Genomic DNA, 21,414 nt, shown 5'->3' with positions numbered 1-21,414 from the left:
AAAGTGTGATCACCTTGCCTAAGGTTTGCAAAGGTGCTGGCAAGGGTGGTATTCATCGTTGATGAACCTGCAAAGAATCACAGGAAAATGAGAAGTGTGATGCACATGAAGTTCTAACTCCACCATCAACACAAGTATTTATGGCATTTTTAGGAAAAGGACACAACACCTCTTCCTGAAATGGGCCCATTCACAGCTGCCATGGTTCCTCTTCCAGTACAGATGGGGAACCTGAGCCACAGGCTTTTCCTGACTCCACACTGGGAACACAGTTGTGCATAAAACTCCGCTGTGCATAACACTGTCTTACCACCTCTCTGAGCACTGTGCCTATATATGTAATCCAGATTAAATTATTTGGCTCTTGCCTAAATCCCTGTGCCTCAGTGGTCCTCAGCACATCTCTGCTACAAAATTGTTGTCGAGTGAAGCACTTCAAAGTAAATTTTTGGCCAAATGGGACTCTGAATCATGAATGAGGATAAACATTGTCCTGATTTATAATGGTTTTATAACTATAGAGCATTCTGGTACCATAAAGTCAGATATCTCCATATTATGGAGGGAATAAAAAATTTATGTCAGGTCTTAAAGGATGGTAGAGAATTTAAAGAGGAGATGAATGTTTTTGGGACTAAAAAATGGTCAAACAATTTACTCCTTTCTCAGTGGCACCCCAGCAGGGGTGACATGGAACAGGGAAGCATGATCATATTTCAGATGAGAGCACAAAGAGCATCCATGAGCAGAGGAAAGAAGAACCACTGAAAGGACAGCACATCCTAGAGGAAAGCCTGGCAGTGCACTCACTCCATCCACCAGTTCAGATGTTGGGTCAGCCAGCCCTAGGTCCTTTCCCATGCAGCCAAATCCCTTTTGAAGCCTTCTAGTGACAGGGTTTAATAACACCTTACAGCCACATCTGTAATTCCACAGATCCCAGGTGGATTTCCTGGTGGTATTAATCAGATTTGCTGTCTGGAAAATATTCTTTCTCCTGTCACACACTCAGGGTCCACCAAAACAGGACACATATTAAAGATGTCCATATCACTATTTCCCCAAACACTCTTCAGAAGGCTTCATTTTGGAATATAAACTTTAGTTTCATTCCACTTAACTTATGGCCACTTCCAGCTGAAGAATAAGCAGGGAACTTGAATATCTGAATACCCTTATCCCCACTAAGGCATTTCCCCAGGGTTAGAAAGCTGCATTGTTCTGCCATTTTATTTCCACACTTAGCCCTTTTCTGGTCCCCATGACAGGTCCTTGCTCCCAGAGTGTCTGTATGAAAAAAAAAAAATTCCATAGATGGAGAAAGGAAACTTAATTATTTTCCTCTCAGTGTTTCTCCCTATAATTGGTGTCTTTCATGTCAAGATGATCTCAATTTGTATTATGGGCTCCGTTCAGGCAGCACTTTCTCTTTGGTCTATAAAGAAATTGTCAAGTGTATAAATCATAGTGTACATTAAATTACACTAGCCTTTTACTTATTAATTTCCTCAGTTTTTTCTTCCTCTGTTGGATGCTCAGTCCCTCACTCTTTTTATAAATTTTCTTCAGAACTGACTGCTTTTTCTCACTCCTCAATATCAGAAAGAAAAAAAAACAAAAACAAAGAACCAAACCAAAACAAACCAAAAAAAAAAAAAAAAACCAACCAAAAAAAAAACAACCAAAGTCCAAACACATATTTGCATCCTTTCATTTTTGCCAAAGGGTCTGATAATGTCCTCTGCCTTGTGCAAACTGACTTCATTCAACTCAGAAAGAAGGATGAAATCTGTCTAGTTTTCCTCAAGGCTGGATCCAAAAGTTATTTGAGTTCAGTGGAAATTTTCATGGACTTTAGCACAATGCAGATCAGCACCTATGTGGGTGGATTTATGGGATGTTCTGCATCTCAAGGCTGTGTCCATTCGGGCTCCAGACTTTGCCTTTTGATGCTGTATCCTGCACACCTCCTGCAATTTCCTGGTTACTGTGACATTCCTCTGACTGCTTGAGATGCAGGTTCTGGCTGTCTTGGAATGAGCACCAGGGACCTCTGAATCCCCTTTTCTGACCATAGGGGTGGATTAGACATAAGGTTCCCATCAGGAGCCCATAATCTGGAATAAGGGGGCAAATGTTAAAAGTAACCAGGTCCCAAGTCAGATTTTGGCACGTGGATGGCCAACACCAGCCTGCTGCAAACAAAAACAGCCAGAGGCTGAGCAGCTCAGGGAAGCAACCAGGGAATTTGCCTTCATTGTCCTGCACATGAGAAGCAAGGTGGGGTTCACATCAGCTAAGTCTAAATGCAAAGACAACCTCCATGATCAGTAGAGAGGAACAGGCACTGCAAAGGACCATGCACGGTTTATGCCTCAAACACCAAGTTCGAGAGTGGCTCAGAGTTACACTTTCCACACATTTACACGGCGTTGAGTTCTCTCCTCGCCTGTGTGGTGTCAGATCATTGAATGTGAGCAGCAGCTAGCTGCTCACATGTGGGAATAAAGGAGCCCTGTGGCAGGATACCTGTCCTGCTGCTGCTGCTTCGTACATCACCCCTGCCCTGCTAACACCTTGTAGTACCTCTGTGAGCAACTTTGCAGAAGTAAGGGCTGATGCAAGGTTTAGCTATTACCAGACTCTTTGTTGGTTTCAGCACTTCAGCTGTCTGGGTTTTGTTGGATGGCACAGGCATAGAGGAGAGCAGGAACTGCTCAGTAGTAGCATCTGTAGGCATGGATCCTTCTCTTGCAGAGCGTGAGTCCAACTGTAGTCATTTTATGGATAAGTACATTTTCCTCTAGAGACAACAATACAGCAGGATCTGCTAGGCTCTTCATCATCTTAACCTACTTGTCAGCCAGCTTGATAACTTGTTGTTACTAAAAATGTGTGCAGAGCAATTAGAATAAATCTAACTTATTATGAAGTGCTTTTCAAAAAAAAAAGGGGGAAATTAGGAAAAAAAAAAAAAAGGAAAAATGAAACTAATGGCCTTGCTGCCCAACTATGATTAGCCACAAATAAGGGACGGATTAATTCCCTGAAGGCATTCTGTGATATTCATCAGCCAATTTGTGGTCTGACTTTACTGGGAAGACATATGTTAGGAGATTCCTATTGCCTTCTGACCTCGTGCTCCTTGTGATTCTTGTTTGAACTTGTACTTTCTTTGTTGGTTGACAAATCAAAAAGATATTTTTATTCTGCTCAGAGGTGGTCACACATAGAAAGATATTTTGAATACTCCATCTGTACAGGGTATTGATTGCTTTATGTGACAAGAAGTATGAGGCAGGGAAGAGCTTTCAGACTAAATTCTTAGCTGTTTCTGATCCAGTCTGCATTCCTGGCTATTGACAGGAGGGGTTTACCCTCATCCCTGTTCTTCAGGCTCCCACATCATGTTAGGCACTGCCAGTGAAGAACATTGTGAGCATCTGTTGCCCTCTCTCCTGGGAGTGAGCAGCTCTGGGGATAGTGATGGTCCCCAGTGATTTTGTTGAGTGAGAGAGGGATAATTTGAATAACAGAAACCTATTCACAACACTGTGGGCAAGGTTTTTAATCCTACTCGTATAGTGATATGAGAAAGGAAAAAGATATCTGAAAAAGCAATAGAAGGAACATCTGGTCCTCTACCACCAGAAAATTCTCAGTATCCAATACTCCTGCAGCGTGTGGACAAGTTAGATCCAAATCCTGGTTTGAAATGGAGGCTGCTGTGTCACACATGACTATCCTACTGAGCTAACAGTAGAAGTGGAATTAGCTTTTCAATTTCTTTCCCATCACACCAATCTAAAGAAATTTTTGCACTTTAAGTTTCACTGGTCCTGATGTTCTGACAAAGCATTTTTGCTGTCATGCACCAGTGTTTCCAGGGGAAACTATTAGAAATTTTAAAAGTTACATTTAAAACTTCATGACCTGTGTGAAATGAGTCAGATCCCTCTCCCAATGTGATTCAACAAAGCCACTGTCGGGTAACAGGAGTGACACTGATTTATTTGCCTCAGACCAAGCCGCAGCCTGCACTGGTTAGTTCTTTGTTTACTAATTGCTTTTTTTCCCCCCCTTGTGGAGTAAATGCTGGTGCTAATTATGATGCGCAGTAAAGAAGCAAAGCAAGCCTCTGTATATGAATGTCTGACTCCTCCATTAATTACATGTCTGTCTTTGTTCTTCCTTGCAGATGAACAGACCGATCCAGGTGAAGCCAGCGGACAGCGAAAGCCGAGGAGGTAGTTGACTGCATTGCTTTCAGCCACAGTGCTAAATATAATTGTTGTCTCTGGCTTCTCTCAGGCAATGTGCTGATCAATTAGTAACGTAATCACTGCCAAAGAAATTCCCTCCACAGCAAAGATTCTCTTTATTAAATCTCCTTTACTTCGTCTCACTTTCCTCATATTCAATTATTATTTGATTTTAAAAGGCAGGCAGGTGCCAGCGATTGCCTGAGAAACAAATAACTGCCTTGTTAAGAAGTGAAGCATCAGGCAGTGACTTAACAAAGTTTAACAGCAGTGGACAGCAATGGGGGTTTTTTCAAGCCCGTGTCAGGCTGAGCTGTAGATGTGTTTAATTTGGTTAGGATAAAGCAGAAATTCTATGGTTCCTCTAACCATGTTGTTTCTGCATGCAGTCAAGAAACTCTGCTTCTGGAAAAAGCAAATTCTGAGCTGGCAGAGTTTTCTGCACCTGTATCAGCTTATCTGGATAAACCTGTTGTGGAAACTGAAGACTTCTCCCAGACCCTGGGAGTTATTCAGGATTTGCACAGGTATAGCTGAAATCAGGAGCTGGTATTTTGCTTTTCCATTCTACACAGTGGATTTGGAAGGCTTTGTTAAGTGATTGTTCAATAGATCACCAGTGATGAGGTGTTTCCTGTAAAAGGTTTTTTACCTGAACTGATGGGGTGATACTTCACCGTACTCTTCTAATAGGAGCCTGTTTGTCAGATCAAACACACAGATCACTGAGAGAGTGTGAGATGGTCTGTTATGCTGGATAAATTACCATCCTGCTATTTTTTTCTTGTGTCTGTACATTTATATATATATACACACGCATATATATATAATGACATGTACTCTTCCTCTCTATCCCTATCTCTTTGGGAAAAAAATAGAGAGCCTTTTCCTCATCTTTTCAGTAAAAACCTCTAGTGCTTATGTATCTGATAAATGTGGGAGTAGATTTTGTCATTTAGCAATGATGTGGCTCTTAGATGTCTGAAAACTTTTCAATTTCCACCATAAATATAAACTCTTCTTCATTTGTGGGATGACTATCTTTGTGCTGGCATTAGTGGAAATCTCCGGCAACAACTACTTAAAAGGAGAAAAATGCCTCACAGAGAAAAGGCACCACATTCTCTTTCATTTCATTTGGAAGCTGTGGTTTTCAGGGACTTTGGCTGTGTCAGTGTGAGGCTGAAACTCTCCAGTGACTCAAGCTGTTGGGAGAATTGGTATGTAGCTTGTAGTTAAAGGGTTGGTGTTACAGGCTGGTGAAACTACAGGTTGAAAAGGGTTCTGTAAGGATTGGCTGTGGTGGTGTGTAACTGCAGAACAGGAGAAATGAGTGCTGGAAAAACACCAGAAATCTCCATCAGAGACAAATACTGCCCTTTCAGGACCTCTATAAAGAAAATTTAGGGGAATTTGGTTAATACAGGGGGAAAGTACCTGATGGGATCTGGCAAGTTCTGCATTCAAGGGCCAGGGCACATTTCTGACTTGCAACAAAGACGCATCACATCCTTCAGCATTGTCCAGTGGTTTTTAATAGAACCAGGTCAATTTCTTCCCCTTTCCCTCCTTGTCTGAAGATCTGGCTCTGTGTCTGAGTAGGACTGGGTAAGCCATGGGCAGTTGTCAATGCCAATCTCCTAGGGGAAAATGGAAAGGCTCAGCTGCCTGGGCAAATGAGGGGACATTAAGCACATTCCAGTGGAGTTCGTGCTGACAGCGAGAGTGAAGGGAAGGCCTTTTGTCCATTTAATTAGACATACCAAAAAATAATAATTAGGCTGGCCAATTTGCCTAGTGCGCCTACAGGGTATGTAGCTCCCAATCTTTTTCTTTTTTTTTTTTTTTTCTAATGCAAATCAGTAATAGAGAACACATGCCTGGCTTTCTGGGGAGGGTTTTCAAACTCCTTTGCTATAAGAGCAGCTGCTTTCAGGAGCAGTGGTTTGAACTGCAAAGGGCTCCAGAGGCAGCTTGATTCCACATTATCCCACCCGTGGCCCCCTCCCCATTGTATTTTAGCTAATTACCTCCTCATCTTACACAAACCTCATCTTTTCCCATCCAGCCTGCTCCCGTATTTCTCCTGTCAGTGGCGATCACAATGCAGAGGCCAAGCGGGTGCTCTCGTCATTGATGTGAAAGACACGTTGTCCTAATTCCCCACTGACAAGCTGCTTCTGGGCTGGGGATGCTCCAGGACGGCATGACTCAAGGGCAGCTGTGGGAGAAAAGAACAATTGGCACCCAAGGGAGGCATTGTGTGAAAACTTACGTTCTTCAAGAGCCCACCGGTTAGAGCAGGCACGGAAAACAGAATGCTAAAAAGGGGGCTCTGTGCCTTAGGAGCGCATCAAAAGGCTTCATTAGGGCTGCAAGATAAAGGTCAACCTCAACAATAAAGAAATTTAAGTTGTGGCTTATTATACCCTGTCCCTCTATCAGTATGGGACATAGGGGAGGAGAGGGGCTTGGGAGATGAAACAGCTCTTCCACGCAGTACAAGTCCTTGCTCTGCCCAAAATCCACACTCTGGATTTTGGGGAATAGACACCCTGGATTAAGGGGAATTCTGGTGCCAGGCCACAGTGCTAATGAAAAAATGCAGTTTTCTGGAACTGCAGCTTGCAGGCAAGTTTTTACTGAAAAAGGTGAGCAGCATTCTTGTGGAACTGAGATTGTGTTTTCTTTGGAGACAAGTACTTGCATTTTACTGAAACAGGAATCTTTGAATTTTTCAGCAAGTTCTTCCACAAGTAAAAGGTGATAAGAGTCACAAATTTATTCTCGCCTTCAACCAGATTAAGCTCAGTTTTTCTTGTTGTTCAGGAGTCTGGATTTTTTTTTTTTTTTTTTTTGGTCTTTAACCCTCCCTGTGCCCTAATTCTCAGCTGAAATGAGAGTGAGTGTTAGCATTCAGTGTGTGTGAGCTGGAATTTAGACTGTCTTAGTTTGGGAAAGCGTTCGGTATATTGCTGTAAAAAAATTACAGTCAACCCACCAAAATGGATATGGTGAGTGCCGCTTAATAATTTTTCTGGGTTTATTTTTTTTTTGTTAATATCCATATTGTACTACGAGCAAAACAAAGCGTGAAAACCTTTTAAACAAAAACTGGCATTATTTACATTTGCCTAATCAATCCCATGGGAAATAGAAATTAATGTGTCCTCAATATATTCCTCTAGGGAAATAGTCTCAATTACTGGAAAAATTTTACATTTTACATTTCTGCTTGTTTGTGCATGTATGTGCATAGTCAAGATACAAAATATTCTATAGGGGTATTCCTTTTACAAAATGCTTCATAAATTTTCAAATACCTGATCAGAAGATCAGAGTCCATTGAGACTTTTTACTTTTACACTAACATAATTGATGGAATATGATAGAAAATGAGCAATTCCATATTTTGTCATGAAAAATCAGATTGTGAGTCCAGCTCTACTAAGGATATCTAGGATATCTTAGGAACTTTCATTGGCCTTTGTTTTAGCCATTTTATCTTGATTATACAGAAACTACTTTGCCAGAGACTAGTTAGTCTAATACAGTTTTGGGGAGGTAAGCTAGAACTCCACATCAAAATTTCAAAATAAAAAATCCCAGCTAAACTGTTAGAATTCACTATTATTCTCGCCTTGGTGGAGGTGGTTTTTCTCAGCTCCTTGTCTGATATTAAGCTCTAAAAATAGCCTGCAGGTATCTATCACTTAAAGTTTCTCAAACTTAGAGAGTGATCTCAAGTCTGTTTTGTGGTTTGGGGCAAAAGTTTGGAGCCATTTCTTATTTCATCCACAATATCTCCAGCCCTCACCAGGCAGCTCTCACTGCAGCTGGCAGGGTTAACCTATGATAAACGCAGCCCCCAGGTCCCACTATGTTGTACAGGCAGTAACATTTTTTAAAAGGAAAGGACTCTCCTGCTGCTCCAGCTGCAGCCCGTTAGTGATGCTTAGATGCTCCACTGCTCCCACATTCCTCTCAAAGGACAGAGGAAGGTCCATGAAGGAAACCATGCAAAGATGTACGCCGTGCGCTATACCCTGGCTCAGTGTAAATGTCACTACCAAAATGCGTTTTGTGGTGGTTTTGGGGTCCTCCAGCCTTCAAACTGAAGGCTCCTGGAGTAAAGAAAGGAAAAGTAGAGAGTGCTTTAGGATTGAAAGGGTGTAGTGTCCTGCAGAGAGAGTGTTAAGAGGTTTACAGGACAGACTGCGGTGCATTGTACTGCAGTATTTCTGCAGTATTTCTGCATGCAAGAAACCTGCTAAAGTTTATGTCTGTGCTTTCAAGCAGGTTATCTTTTGTGCATGTTTGAGGGAGGTGTGTGCTGTGTTGTCAGGACTTAGGACATCTCTCTGGCTGTCTTGAGCAGCTAAGACTTTTGCCAGGGGTCTCAGGACCCTGGCACAGAGCTTAAAATGCTTGTGGTTTTGATTATGACTCGTGGAGCAAGTTACTAACTTCAGATGAAGACTTGCAAGTTATGACAAATTAAGTAGAATAATAGTGAAGTTATCACAGGGTGGAAAGTAGATTTTGAGATTTTTGGTATGAGGGTTCAGGAGGCAAGATGGAGGAATCTGGGTGTGCCCAGCCTTTCTCCTTCTTCTTCTTGGCCTCCATTTTCTGCTGTGATGTTGGCACTCACAGATTGGTTTAGAGTAGAAGCTCACTCTCTAACATAGGTGATAGGAATTGGAAAGTCATTGTAAATATTATACATGTAGTTTTTAGCATAAAGATATAACACTGTCCTGGGGGCAGGCAGTGGGCCTGGAACTGTCCTGCTGGACAGACCTCGGCAGGGCAGGAGAACATTTTTTATAGATAAGACGCAATAAACAACCTTGAGACTGAGAAATTAAGAGCTCTGACTCCTTCTTCAAGCACCGGGTTGGGAAAAGAGACTTTCTAACTTTTCTCTGAGTCACTCTGACTAGCTAAAGATCCTGACACTGTGTCATTTTTTGTTGCTTGGCAGCTGGAAGGCTTAGACTTTGTATTTCAACTAACTTGCAGTATTTCTCTACCTGTTTCTTGATGTGCAAAATCTGAAACTATCTGTTTGGTCATGGTTTATTCCAGATTCAGAGCAAAATATTCAAGTACTGAATTAGAGTTAACAGCAAAACATGTGCCTTGCTCACGAATTATTTTCTGCTACTTATTATACCCTTTCCATCAGCTTGGTAATGATGATGGGGTCAGAACGGCCTCTCCACATTTTCTAAGTTAAATTTTCATTTAGGACAAAAGCCTGGGTCTAATTCTTACTTCAAGCAGGTAGTCTCTAGCTTGCTAGCTCTCTGCTGTGGGTGGCAGGGCAATCTGTCCTAGGACCCAGTAATTATTTGTTAGTCAGTTGTTTTCCATTTAACCAATCAGAATTACACAGCTTGTGCAAATGTCCAAAACCTCTCAGGGAGCTTCCAATCGAGGTACCAGCCAGATCTAGGCCTATTTGAGTGCTGCAGTCATGCAAGACTGGTTTCCTTCAGCTTAGTTTGGCTTCATGTTGGTATAATAGTCGTACGTGGAATGATTTCCTTCCTCCTCGGAAGCCCTTTGTAACGAATAAATTAGTTGCTCAGATCTTTAGACCAGAAAAGTCTGAAGACATCTAAGGATGAGAAAGCAGAGGGCAGCCTTGGCAGACCTCAGCATCTTCTCTCCTGCCCTGCTGAAGGCTGGGCTGTGCCTGGTGAGAGCAGTCCTGAGTTCTGGGCCGTGCACGTGCAGAGCTGCGTCTCTGCAGCTCTCATCTCTTCCTCAGCTCTGATCTCTGATCCACACGTGTTGCCTGTGACATCCAGCTCTTTGGAAGACACTTTACTAGCTGCTTCCAGCCTTTTACCTTAAAAAGACTACCCACCCAAGAGCAGCAGGAGGGAATATCCTCTTCCAAGGTGGCAATCCTTACATACTGCCTTTATGTGGTCTGCCACAGCTTTTTCCTCAACTGCTCATATTTTTTTTTCCCTCTTATGGTATACACACTCATTCAGCAGGAGTAAGCAGGTGGCACTGTCAAATTATTTAGAGAAAAAGATAATTTTGTCCCATGTCAGAATTGGGGAAAAGATCTCAATGAACCTATCTCCATTAACTCTTTCAACATCACAATGAGTGCAGTACAGCTCACGTTGATCTTTTGTAGCTCAGGTAGAGAATGGCACAGACAGGGGCTTGCAATGGTCACACCACACATGAATCTCAGCCTTTGCTGAAAATGTTGTACTGCAGATACTGACTACTAGTTGTAAAGCAACATTTACAAATTGTATGAGCTCTGGATTCAAGACCTCTGAAAAAAATTATTTTCTACACCCAGGGTCTCATATTCCCTCTTCTTTCCCTCAGTGTTTACAATAGTTTAAAGAGCATCTCTCTCCCCTCTTGTCAACTCTTGCAGTTTGAAAGGAGGTTCCCAGCTTCACGTCAAATCCTCCTCCTAAGTCTCATACATCTCCCCTTCCAGAGATTTGTACTCAACATGGTTAGCTGGTTTTGACTTCTTTCAGGAGGCATTTGGAAAAAAATACTCCCACATTCAAATATAAATATCTTTTTCTCCATCAATTACATATAAAATATTACCTACTAGAGCTGAATTGCAGTATATCTGTGTGGACAGTAAAGAGAACAAATGACTGGTTAAATTTAAACCTAATATTCTGTTAAAAAGTCTATCACAAGTGAAGATGAGCTCATGAATGAAGGGGAAAAAAATAAAAAGAAAAATCAAGAACACAGCAAAAATCTTGATATTAAATTGGGAGGTAGCTTTCTTGCCTTAGAGGCTGGGGAAGTGTCAGGACCAGCAGCAAACTCTGGTGTCATTATCAGAGGCTCCTGAGGAATTACTGTAGGAGATGCTGCAGTACTGGAAGAGATGTCAGTGCCTTTAAAGCCTGTTTGTCTTGTCAAGAGCTGGGGAAAGAGCTGGGTCCAGAACCCAAACAGGCTCTTAAGGTATCCCACAAACTTGAGCATCAGTCTGAGGACATGTCTGTCGGATTTTATTTCAGATCTGAACATCTCTTATGACCTGCAGTGTTTTTCTTTCAGCTCTAAGATAAATCTGATCCAGAAAGAGCTTTTCAGTGCTCATGGAAATCTTGTCTTCCTAGCTGTAAGTGGCTGTGGGACTGATTACAGTCAATGGAAAATCAAAATCTCTTGGTTTATTGTGGAATTTCAGCACTATGTGACCCTACTGACAGCTGACACTCTGCTGTCCTCAGAAAGCTGTATTTTCAAGCAGGGAGAGTGTACCAGCATGCAAATGGATCAGTTAATTCAAAGTGGCCCTGGATGACCCTGTTCTTGCTCTCCATTCTCTGTTAAAACTTAATTCTGGGTGAGAAAAAGGGTTTCAGCAGATCCTCACGTGTAGTGTTTTTATTTGATGACTCTGCTGAAGGCTGACGTGCTCCATTCTGCAGTCAAATGTTGAAAGAATATAAGGGACATCAAACTTTTGTTCACATCTGCCCTTCCCATGGTGATTGAAATCAATGGAAGTGTGCCCATCAATAGGAACTGGAAAAGATCCACAGGACATTGTGTTCTAGTACATGTCCTAAGGACAACCTTTTAAAATCAAGTATTAGGGGAATAAAAGGGAAAAAAACCCAAAAACCAAAAACCACATTGCACATTTTTCAAAAAATGTCTGTAACCTAACAATTTACTGACAAGAAGGAGGAGAGAGAGACTGGGGAGCTCATCTCCTCGAGGTTTTGATATTGGCTCTGTTTCTTGCTATGACAGAACTTTTGATCAGTTATGTAACTTTGATTCCCTTCTCCTTCACACCCTTCCTTTATTGTCTGCCTGGGCTGTGGTATGTTTTTATTTGCTCATTTCTTGTAGATAGTGCCTTTGGCATTCATGCAAAGGCTGTCAGTGTCAAAGGGTTAAGGCACCAATGAAAGCCTGTAGCTGTACACAGGAGGATGTGTACAGGGCCAAAAATCAGCTGCAGTGGGTAATCAAGAGCCCTCATACTGCAGTGTGATATTTGGAGTTTTCTTCAGTAAAAGGGCAAAATGGAAGAAGAAGTGGGAGGAGAAGAGTGGAGGAAATAAAAAATATAATCCTATAAAAAATCCTACCATTGTAAATACAGTTCAGCCTCCTGGGTGAACTCGGGGACACATAACAATCCCAGTATCCTTTTTTTAATGTAAAGGTTGCTTGTCAATGGGGTTTTATATGGAATTAATAATACATTTATATATACGCGCCACAATTAATTGCAAAGCATTTATGGCACTGAACAGTTAGAATGCATTATGATAATCACTCCTCGTGCATTGACTTTATTGTAAAGGTTTTGCTGATCACTGTAATTGGCTTGTTATTACACAGGAATATAATAACACCTCTCTGTATAGTAGTTTATAGCACATCAATAGCAAATGCATTCCCTTTATTGGAAGCAATGTGCATTTTATTAGAATACAGCTGAATAAGTACAATCTGTGTAGACAAATGAAGTTTCTAATGACCTGTCTCACAAAAGAGTCGAAATAACAAGCCATTCATTATGTATTTTTTTCCACTGATGAACTTCTAGTTACGGTTACGCAGCCATTCCTTTAAAAGAAAGTAAGGCATGTTTTTCTGTTCTTTCAAAAAAACATTTTGGGGAAAAGAAATGTATGGGCCATTTTTCTGCCCGTGTTGAATAAAGTAAGGGTGACTGATGCTCACACCTTAGAGATTTCATTTGCTTGTTGAGATTTTCCAAGCTTCTTCTTTGACTATTTCATCTGACATTCACAAAGAATCAAAATGTTCTTACACTGAGTCCAAATGCAGCTCTTGGAGCAGTACTATTCAAACAACCCCTATGAAGTCACAAATCTGTTAGGTATGAGGGTATTGTTGTTGCCCTTATTCCTGTTGAATGGGCTCTTTTCCTTTGATTCACAGAGGCATTTCTATATTTAGCAAAAAAAAAAAAATCATTAAGGTACCCAGAGTTTTCTTCGTGTCTGCCACCATTACTCCAGATCTAAATTTCAGATTTTTCTGGAAAATTAGAGCGGCGTGAATATGACATACACATTTAATTAACATGCATTTGTTTGTCCAACTATCCCCAAGTGTGATAAATGTAAATCAAGTGCCTAACCACTTCTGAAATCTGGGTAAACAAGATTGTTGTTTTCAGACCTGGTACAGTTATACTGCTGCCCATGGTATAAACTGAGTCCAGTGTTCAGCACATGAAAATCACCATCTTTCATCTTTAAAATTCCACCAGTGGTAGATTTTTGTCATAAACTCGGCTGATTAGTGGATGGGGCTAATAATGCCAAAGTTGTGGGTTTGATCCTCATACCAGCCATTCACTTAAGAGTTGGACTTTTGGGTGGGTCCTTTCCAACTCAGAATATTCTGTGATTCCGTGATATGTGTCTGCTTCTTCTCCACTGTCACTTGTTTATCGTAGACTCGCAAATCCCCTTGACTCTAGAGTAATTCAGGGTATTTCTGGAAAGCAGGAGCTAGGAAATGTCTGCACCATGGGCAGGACTCTGAGCTGTTGGCACCCAGATTGGCTCAGCCCAGTTTTGACACAGACAAACTCTCTTTGAGTGGGAGTTTCAGTGGGGAGGGTTTTGCCTCTTGCCTGCTGAGATCTCAGATTGGAGTGTCACAGCTTGCAAGAAGTTTCAAGACTCCGGAAACACTGGAGGTCAAGAAAACTTTTCTTCGTGACATACACAGCATTTTCCAATTTGCTATATATATTTTGCAGTATGTACATGAAATCAGCTTGGGAGGAAGAACATCTCTCAATGTAAATGATTTAGCTCACTGAGTAAACTGTATCTACTGCTTTTACCCAGAATCTCTGGGCCTCTTAGGAGCCCTAGACTTAGGGACAGGAGAAATTTTAAATAGGGCAACTATGCCATGGTTCTTAGAATGTTACTGCAGGCAGAATTCACTTTTTCTAGCTTTATCACAAAAATATTAAGCATATAGTCTAAGTTAGTAATCTAGTCTCCTCCTATGGACAGTGGAGAGAGAGAAGAGCTTCCAAACTATGATTCATCCTGTCCTAAGACAGATTGGATAAATGGCACTTCAAAGTTTCCCTTCCCTCTCCCGTCACTGAATCAGGAATGAACCTATGGCAATTAACTTAGATTTAGATATCTCACTTTTAGACACCTAAAGAGAGGTAAGATGAATCGCAACTTTCACCTTTTCAGGCCACAGTTTTCTATCTGTATCATATGAAGGATGATACTTGACTTTTCTGAAACCCTAGGCGAGATCTATGAATTAAAATTGCTATATAAAAACTATGGATTTTAGAAGTTTGGGGTTTGTCCTAAAAAGAAAAGGTATCTTTTTTCATTAATGTGTTTGCGTCATAATATCAGGGGAAGAATAGAAGGGATTGCATCCTTATCAGCCTGAGCAATAGAGATTATCTGATCAGTTTTAATTCCTCTTTAAAGTCAATTTCCATTTTCATTTTTTGTATTTTACTTTGCTACCACTCATATGCTCAGGACAGAAAGTGAACCAAAAAACCTCCCCAAAACCTTAAAATTAAAAGTAGCGGTGTGTAGCATCAGTGTCTTTAAAATGTGTTTTCATAATTAAGAAAAGTATTTTTATCTTTAAAACCAGCTTGCTTTGGAATCTGTGATAGAAAATGAATATGGCCCCTTGTAATATCATTTGTAGAGAGGCAATTTTCAAGGCAGCACTGCACTGAAACATTTTCCCCCAGGGAGGATAAACAGTTGGCTTCAATTAGTGAGGGACTGTTTCCTTTCTTTTCAATTTTAAGGACAGTCTTGCAGCCTGATCCTGCACAGAGGAAGAGAAATCTCTGCACAGGGCAATAGACTGCAGCTTGGAAGACTGAGGCTTAAATTCTTGCCTTGCCACAGATATTCTCCCTGACCTTGAAGAGGTTACTTAGGATCAGGCTATTATTTTCACTCCATTTCTATCTGGTGACTATTATTACCTTTGACTGTCTGAATATACACGTAAAATTGGCCGAACATCTTGCTCTGACTCCAGTTTCCTTCTATAAAATAATATTGGTGCTGCAAGGATACATGCATTAAAGATTATTAGGTGCTCAGGTTCTCTAATCATTAGTTCCACAGAAATAACTTGGTTAGATAAATAGAGGTGTTCAAAAGTGTCAAATGTGTTTCACTGCTCAAATCTCACATAAAGTCAATGGGCCTTGGGTGTCTAAATATTCCCTTTGAAAATCTCCCCAAATAATGATGTTCTTCCAAATAGTTGGAGCCAGCTTTGTGGGGCTGATTCCTTACACTTTTACAATGGAATCAGCTCCATCTTTCTCCCATAGGAGAAGCTGCCTATGGATTCTTGTGGAAAGTGAGGAGGACATGTTCCATGGCAGGGCAGGCTTGTTTCATAAAACAAGTTGAGACTGCCCAATGAACAGGACTGGAAGAGTGTTAAAAATAAGGGAAAAGTAACTTAAGTATCTTAGGAGTTCCCTTAGTGAGGGAATGCTTTCTTTTTTGCATCAAACCTTAAATGCAGGAATTGATAGTTAATAAAATACTTCCTGCCCATGAACTGCCATATGAATGGTAATTAATTCCCAAAAATCTTTATTTTATCCATCTCTAGAGTCACTGATAAATGGCCAGATGCATTGATTACTAACCACAATATACTAACACTTCCAAGCAGACAGCCAATTAACATGAAATTATATTGCCACAACCTGAGGTACATTGGATGTATTGCTTTCTTGTTGTTTTTTTTTCTTTTTCCAAAATGATTATGACTATAATTATTATTAAGAATAGCTAATAAAACAGAGGTGTGGAAGAGTGGGCCAGAACCACAGGAAAGGGTGAACCAAGTTTGTGTGAGTTTAATGACTTTAGAGATTGGACTAAACCAACACAGTCTCTCCAATCCCTAGACTAGAAATCTAATTATTTATCATCTTTCTTGTGGTAGTGCCTATAGAACCAGCCACGAATGATGACACCAGGCTCACTGTACTACACAGAACAGACAAAAGTCTTCTCTTCCTTAAAAAATTAGTCTCTAAAGACAACCAGAGGCAGTGTTTGGATACAGAGGTGTCAGACAATGTCTCCCCAGGTGACACAAAAGGAATTGTGCTGGGTTGCACAGTTAGGAGGGAAATTAGTAGTTCAAGTCAGGGGCTGAGGAATTAGGGTCTGCCCAGGGCAAGAAAACAGTAGGATGGCCTTCAAGCAAAGCTCCTTTTGGTGACACATCCTCTGACACAAAGCAAGTGACATCATGAATGGCACACACAAGAGCCTAAGCCAAAGCAGCACAGCCTCCTTCTTGATCAGCACCATTCTCTTACACTCTCACACCACAGGGTGGGTGAATGTGATCACACCAAAGGCCAGACAGCTGAAAAAAAATTATCTCAGGTTTAGCAGATATCTGAGGGACACAAGAAGGAGCCTGTTATGCCACCATGCCACTCACTACAGAGGAGGCAGCTCAGTGGGCACCGTGGTAGAAACAAGGGTGCAAGGCTATAGATGTCCCCAAATACCAACTATATCTTTACAGAGAGCTCTTCAAAAGGACCAAGGGTGCCTAAAACAAAACAGAGGTCAAAAAATCATGTTCACAACAGAAATTCTATTCCAGGGTCTGCAATGAACTGAATTTATCCCTGCGTATCCTTGATCTCAGTGTGTGATCCCACAGTCTTCCCGGGTATTACAGGCAATGGGGTTTCATTAGAGCCTCTGATGTTTCCTTTTTGAAGTTTGGGCTTTGAGAGGAAAGGCCAAAGCATGGGAGCAGTAGCCATTCTGGTGTTTCTCTCCAGATAAAAAGGAAAGGAATAGGGTTTAGATCTAGATGAAATCGTTAGATCTCATTTAACCTTCTGCATAAACTGACTGTAAAATTTCACCCAAATGATCTTTGCTGAGACTTCTGGCTTGTATTTGACTGAAGAATAAAGAAATTTAGCCAGAGAATAACTCTTTTGAGGCTTCAGTACAACTTTGATATCAAACAGGTTGGAATTGATATGAACCTTCTAAAAAGCTTTTAATAATTCAGTTCAATTAGTAAGGATACATTTTGGTGATCAACTACATGTAACAAGTAGAATATATTTTTCCATCAAATACCTAAATATGTATGCTTTCTCCAGTTTCCCTCACAAAAAAACAAGAGGCAATCTTTTCCTAGGGCAAAATTTTCCAGATTTTTCTAAAGAGACCCTTGAAAAAACACAACAGGGTGACTCTCCTAAAACTAAATGGGTGGAAATATTCATGTTTATGGACAATGGAGCTCATTCAGAGCAATAAAAGGGAAGTCTCCTGGAAAACAGATATTCCGTTGCAGAGGATGTAATCTGCATGGCTCCTCCTGTGTGGTCCCAGTGCTGTCATTTCCTTCTTGCCACATGTCCATACCAACACAAATGTTTCTGCTTCAGTTTCTGTCTTCCTATTCTGACCATGTGCCAAAGAGGTGAGACATGTTCAGGGCTTTTCAGAAAGTTATGCTGTCCCCAACTCAAAAGAAATGTCTCATCTGCCTTATCCAGTGACCACAGAAATGGTTGTTTGCATGTCTGCAGACACTGTGGAGTGACAGAATTTCCATAGGCAACTTATCAGGAGACAGAAATCCTCCATTTTGCAGACATCAGTAACATGGTGACCTTTAACAACATCACAAGCTTTCACTCTTATATCCATCCTTAGGGAGAAAAACTTGTAGCTAAGGATTGAAATCAGAAGTGGATCATAATTCTGGCTGTGCTATTCAATTGCCCTGCTGTACTTAGGATCCATTTATTTCTAGCAGGGCTTTTTTTTTTTTTTTAAATTCTGTCTGGAATCTAAAAAAAGAAGTGACCAGGCTGGCAGTGACATGTGATTAATAGATTGCACCTTTAGAAAAAGTTAGCAGAAGGAGATTAGCATTGCAGCCTATTATTTATTAATTAAATGCAGACACCCTATTTATACCAATGCTGATGGCATTAGTTCACATCCATGCTTTGGGACTGCATTATCCATCCGGTCTCCCAGCATAGTAATGTTTGTTACTGAGCTGGTGGATGTTGCTGGGCTCCTTCTGTCACTTGCTTCTGTTATCAGCAGGAAAGGACAGCCAAGAAGTTAAAGATCCCACCTGAACATTTTGTTCAAGTGTCTGCTCTGTCTCTAAGAGCCTGAGTTACCTTGGCCATATCTCTGGGCTCCCAATCTCTGATTGGGACATCACTGCTTTCTTTCTACATCTGTACCTCCCCGTAGCTCAGTGTGCAGTGAAGATTGAGCATGCAAGGCAGAGTGCTGTGTGAGACCTTTCCCATTGCCTACAGGAGGAAGAATTACATTAGTGGGCATATAGGTACCTGCTGCTGCTATTTCAGTCAGCAGAATGGGAAAGAGTTATCACAAGTGTTGTTATTTAGCTGTGCCAGGGTAGAAAATTATACTTCACATGACTCTTGTTTGATAAGCTTGTCCTCCTGCCTACAAAGTATTCAAAGGAAAATTCTGAAGCCTAATACAACCCTGAGGTTTCCATTGTTCCTAGCAGCTGTTTTCAAGATCCTGCCTCCAAATGCAGGAAATACGACAAATGGATTGCAGGGCTCTTTCTGATTCCACCTCAGAGCAATGCCATGGGCTTCTCTGTCACAGGCTAAGCTTGGGACAAGCAGATTGCTGTGAAATGGCCTTCTCTTGCACCTTGAATTAGAGAAAGCCCTAGTGGTGCATGGCACACTTCTGCTAGTTTAAATCAGGAGATAGCTCTTTACTGCCTCATAAACAAATACATGGCCTTTAGTTGGACCCACTGTTGTTTCATGAGCCAGCAGAGCCAATAGACCATACATGTTTGGCCTTCAGAGTAAAGATGGGAATCCAGGAATCCTCACATTCACCTGTGGGTATCCTTGAAAAATGGCAGTTTGGGTGTCCATAGTCCAAATGACCAGCTACTCCTGCAGAAACGTGTCATGAATGCTTAGATTTGGTAGGGTTTCTTAACAAGTTGTGATATACATCTCTTTTGTGACTGTGTTTGGCTCTTTTTTCACACATTAAAGGACAAGTTAGATGCATGAACTAGTCTCCCAACAGCATCTTCTACTTGTAAGCAGCTGCTTTGCCTCTCAGCAGGATGATCTGCAACCAGAGCAGGCAGTCTGGTCATGAATAGGTTTAAGGTTTTCTTTGTACTCTGGGAAAATTCCTAAGTCTACAGATTTACAAAAATAAGTTTTAAAACCGTGGTGAACTCATGAAACTATTTGGGCTTTGATTCAAAACCCTCTCAGAATGAGACTTCTGGAGTCTGAGTAGGCTTTGGATCAACACCACCATGGAAGTGTTCCTCCAGAGCAATCTGAGGACCCGAGCCTTAGGCATCCTCCTACCATCATTTTGGTGTTTGCTTATTTGAATTTTTGTCAGCTATCATGTTCCCTCGCTGAAAGCTGAGCACTGTAACAGCCAATAATTAAAAGTGAATATTGAAGAGTCTTTCAACATTATCTGCACCATGATACAATCTGAACACAGGCAAAAGACATTAAAAGATGAATGAAGAGAGTGAATGGGCTGATTTATCCTGGACTGTTTCTCACGGTGTGAAGTCTGCCTTTCACAGCCTGATGAAGTGCAGAGACAGTTAGTGGATTTGCTACCAGGAAGGGCACACATTCATTTCCCTTCCTGCAAATGTATTTAGAGCTGAAATTGAGCATAGGGAAAGTTAGAGCCAAAAAAGCAACTACTGAAAATGCAAACTATCGTTTATTTTGGCAAGCTGGTGTTAAGAAGAATAAGTTGAGGGTAGTAGAAACTGGCATAGAAATTTTACAGAAGGATTTCTCCCTGTGTGTGTATGCTTCCAACTGGTTGGTTTTTTCTTCTTTTTTCTGCCCTGCATTTCTTGTAGCTTTCCACAGTTAGACATTTCTTCCTATGGAAATTTATTAAATACTGTACCAGTTGTGAACATACCCACTTCTAACCTTAGACAAAAAGAGAGTTGTATGCAAAGTGAAACTGCAGTTCCTCCCCATCCCCACTGCTGTAGCAGTAGCATAAAGCACCTCGTCTTTAGTCAGGTAGTGAAGAAGGGCAGAAAGATGGATTTAAAATGGATGCTGCTCTGCTGGATGATGTAGATATATTAGCACTTCTGCATCTCTGTCAGTGACTCTCAAAGCCTCCTTCAGATGTAATCAGCCTCTTCACCTTGCCCAGTGTATGAATAAGGAAACTGAGGAACTGTGACTAATGTGGTTGGGAACAGCACATCACTACACAGCTTGGAGATGAAGTCACGTCTTCTAAATCCTGTTCAGTGCCCTACTTAAATCTGGTCTTCTTCATTCATTTTGCCCTCCTTCCTTCCCCCAGATTTTCACGAGTCTTCTGGGTGCTGTAAATGTGCTATAAAGTGAATCAGAGGGCACAGGACTGCATGGGGTTGGGGAGTTTTCAGGGGAATTCCCTGTGGGTCCAGCCTGTCAGCACCCACCCATTCCTATGGATGGGGAACACCTTGCTGCTGGCATTGCAGGAAACAAAGGAAAAGGTGGTGTATCATGCTGGAGAGGATGTAGCCCCATTCCTGACCTCCCTGCACCCTCTGTGCCGTAGGAATTCATCATCACTCTCCTGTCAGTTATATTATCTCCTGCATGCAGCCGTGCAAACACACAGCATAACACGTACAAATATCTGGTCACAAAAGGCTCAGCAACAGCTCTGACCAAATAAAATCCCCCAAACAGACAGTGAGTCTGGATATTGTCCTTTTAAATCTCCTTTGAAGGTTTCAATTTTTTCCCCCTTTTTATGTAAATCTGTTCTACCTACACCACACAAATGCCAGGAAGTCTTAGAACAGTAAATACCCCTGCAGCACAAACAAAAATCATGCTTCAGAAAAATTGTTCGGCTTCTCAAAGCCACGGTCTTGCCCTTTAAAATGAAGGACGTGCTTCTGAAAAGCTCTCCTTCTTCTCCAGACCTTTGTTTCCAGCATGTTTGCAGCTGTACCACCTTTGCCAGTGATGGTATCATAGCTTCTCAGGTTCAGCGAGGACACTCAGCCCTGAGAGACATTTAAG

The 21,414-nt window shown here is 41.3% G+C and overlaps 1 protein-coding gene across 14 annotated transcripts in view; it reads left to right on the top strand.

The window, feature by feature from the left end:
- Positions 1–21,414, top strand: part of CELF4 (CUGBP Elav-like family member 4) — a 712,585-nt gene that overhangs the window by 389,850 nt on the left and 301,321 nt on the right. For all 14 annotated transcript variants that reach the window (XR_009115967.1, XM_058044471.1, XM_058044473.1 and 11 more), the window contains exon 3: positions 4,199–4,247. Coding sequence is in view for 13 of the 14 variants with exons in the window: in XM_058044471.1 (XP_057900454.1) it covers positions 4,199–4,247 (49 nt within the window). In the remaining variant the exon portion in view is untranslated. The remainder of the gene's footprint in view (positions 1–4,198; positions 4,248–21,414) is intronic.

The sequence above is a fragment of the Melospiza georgiana genome, chromosome Z (genome assembly GCF_028018845.1).
Source record: "Melospiza georgiana isolate bMelGeo1 chromosome Z, bMelGeo1.pri, whole genome shotgun sequence".
NCBI lineage: Eukaryota > Metazoa > Chordata > Aves > Passeriformes > Passerellidae > Melospiza > Melospiza georgiana.
This window is presented reverse-complemented; position numbering and strand designations above follow the sequence as displayed.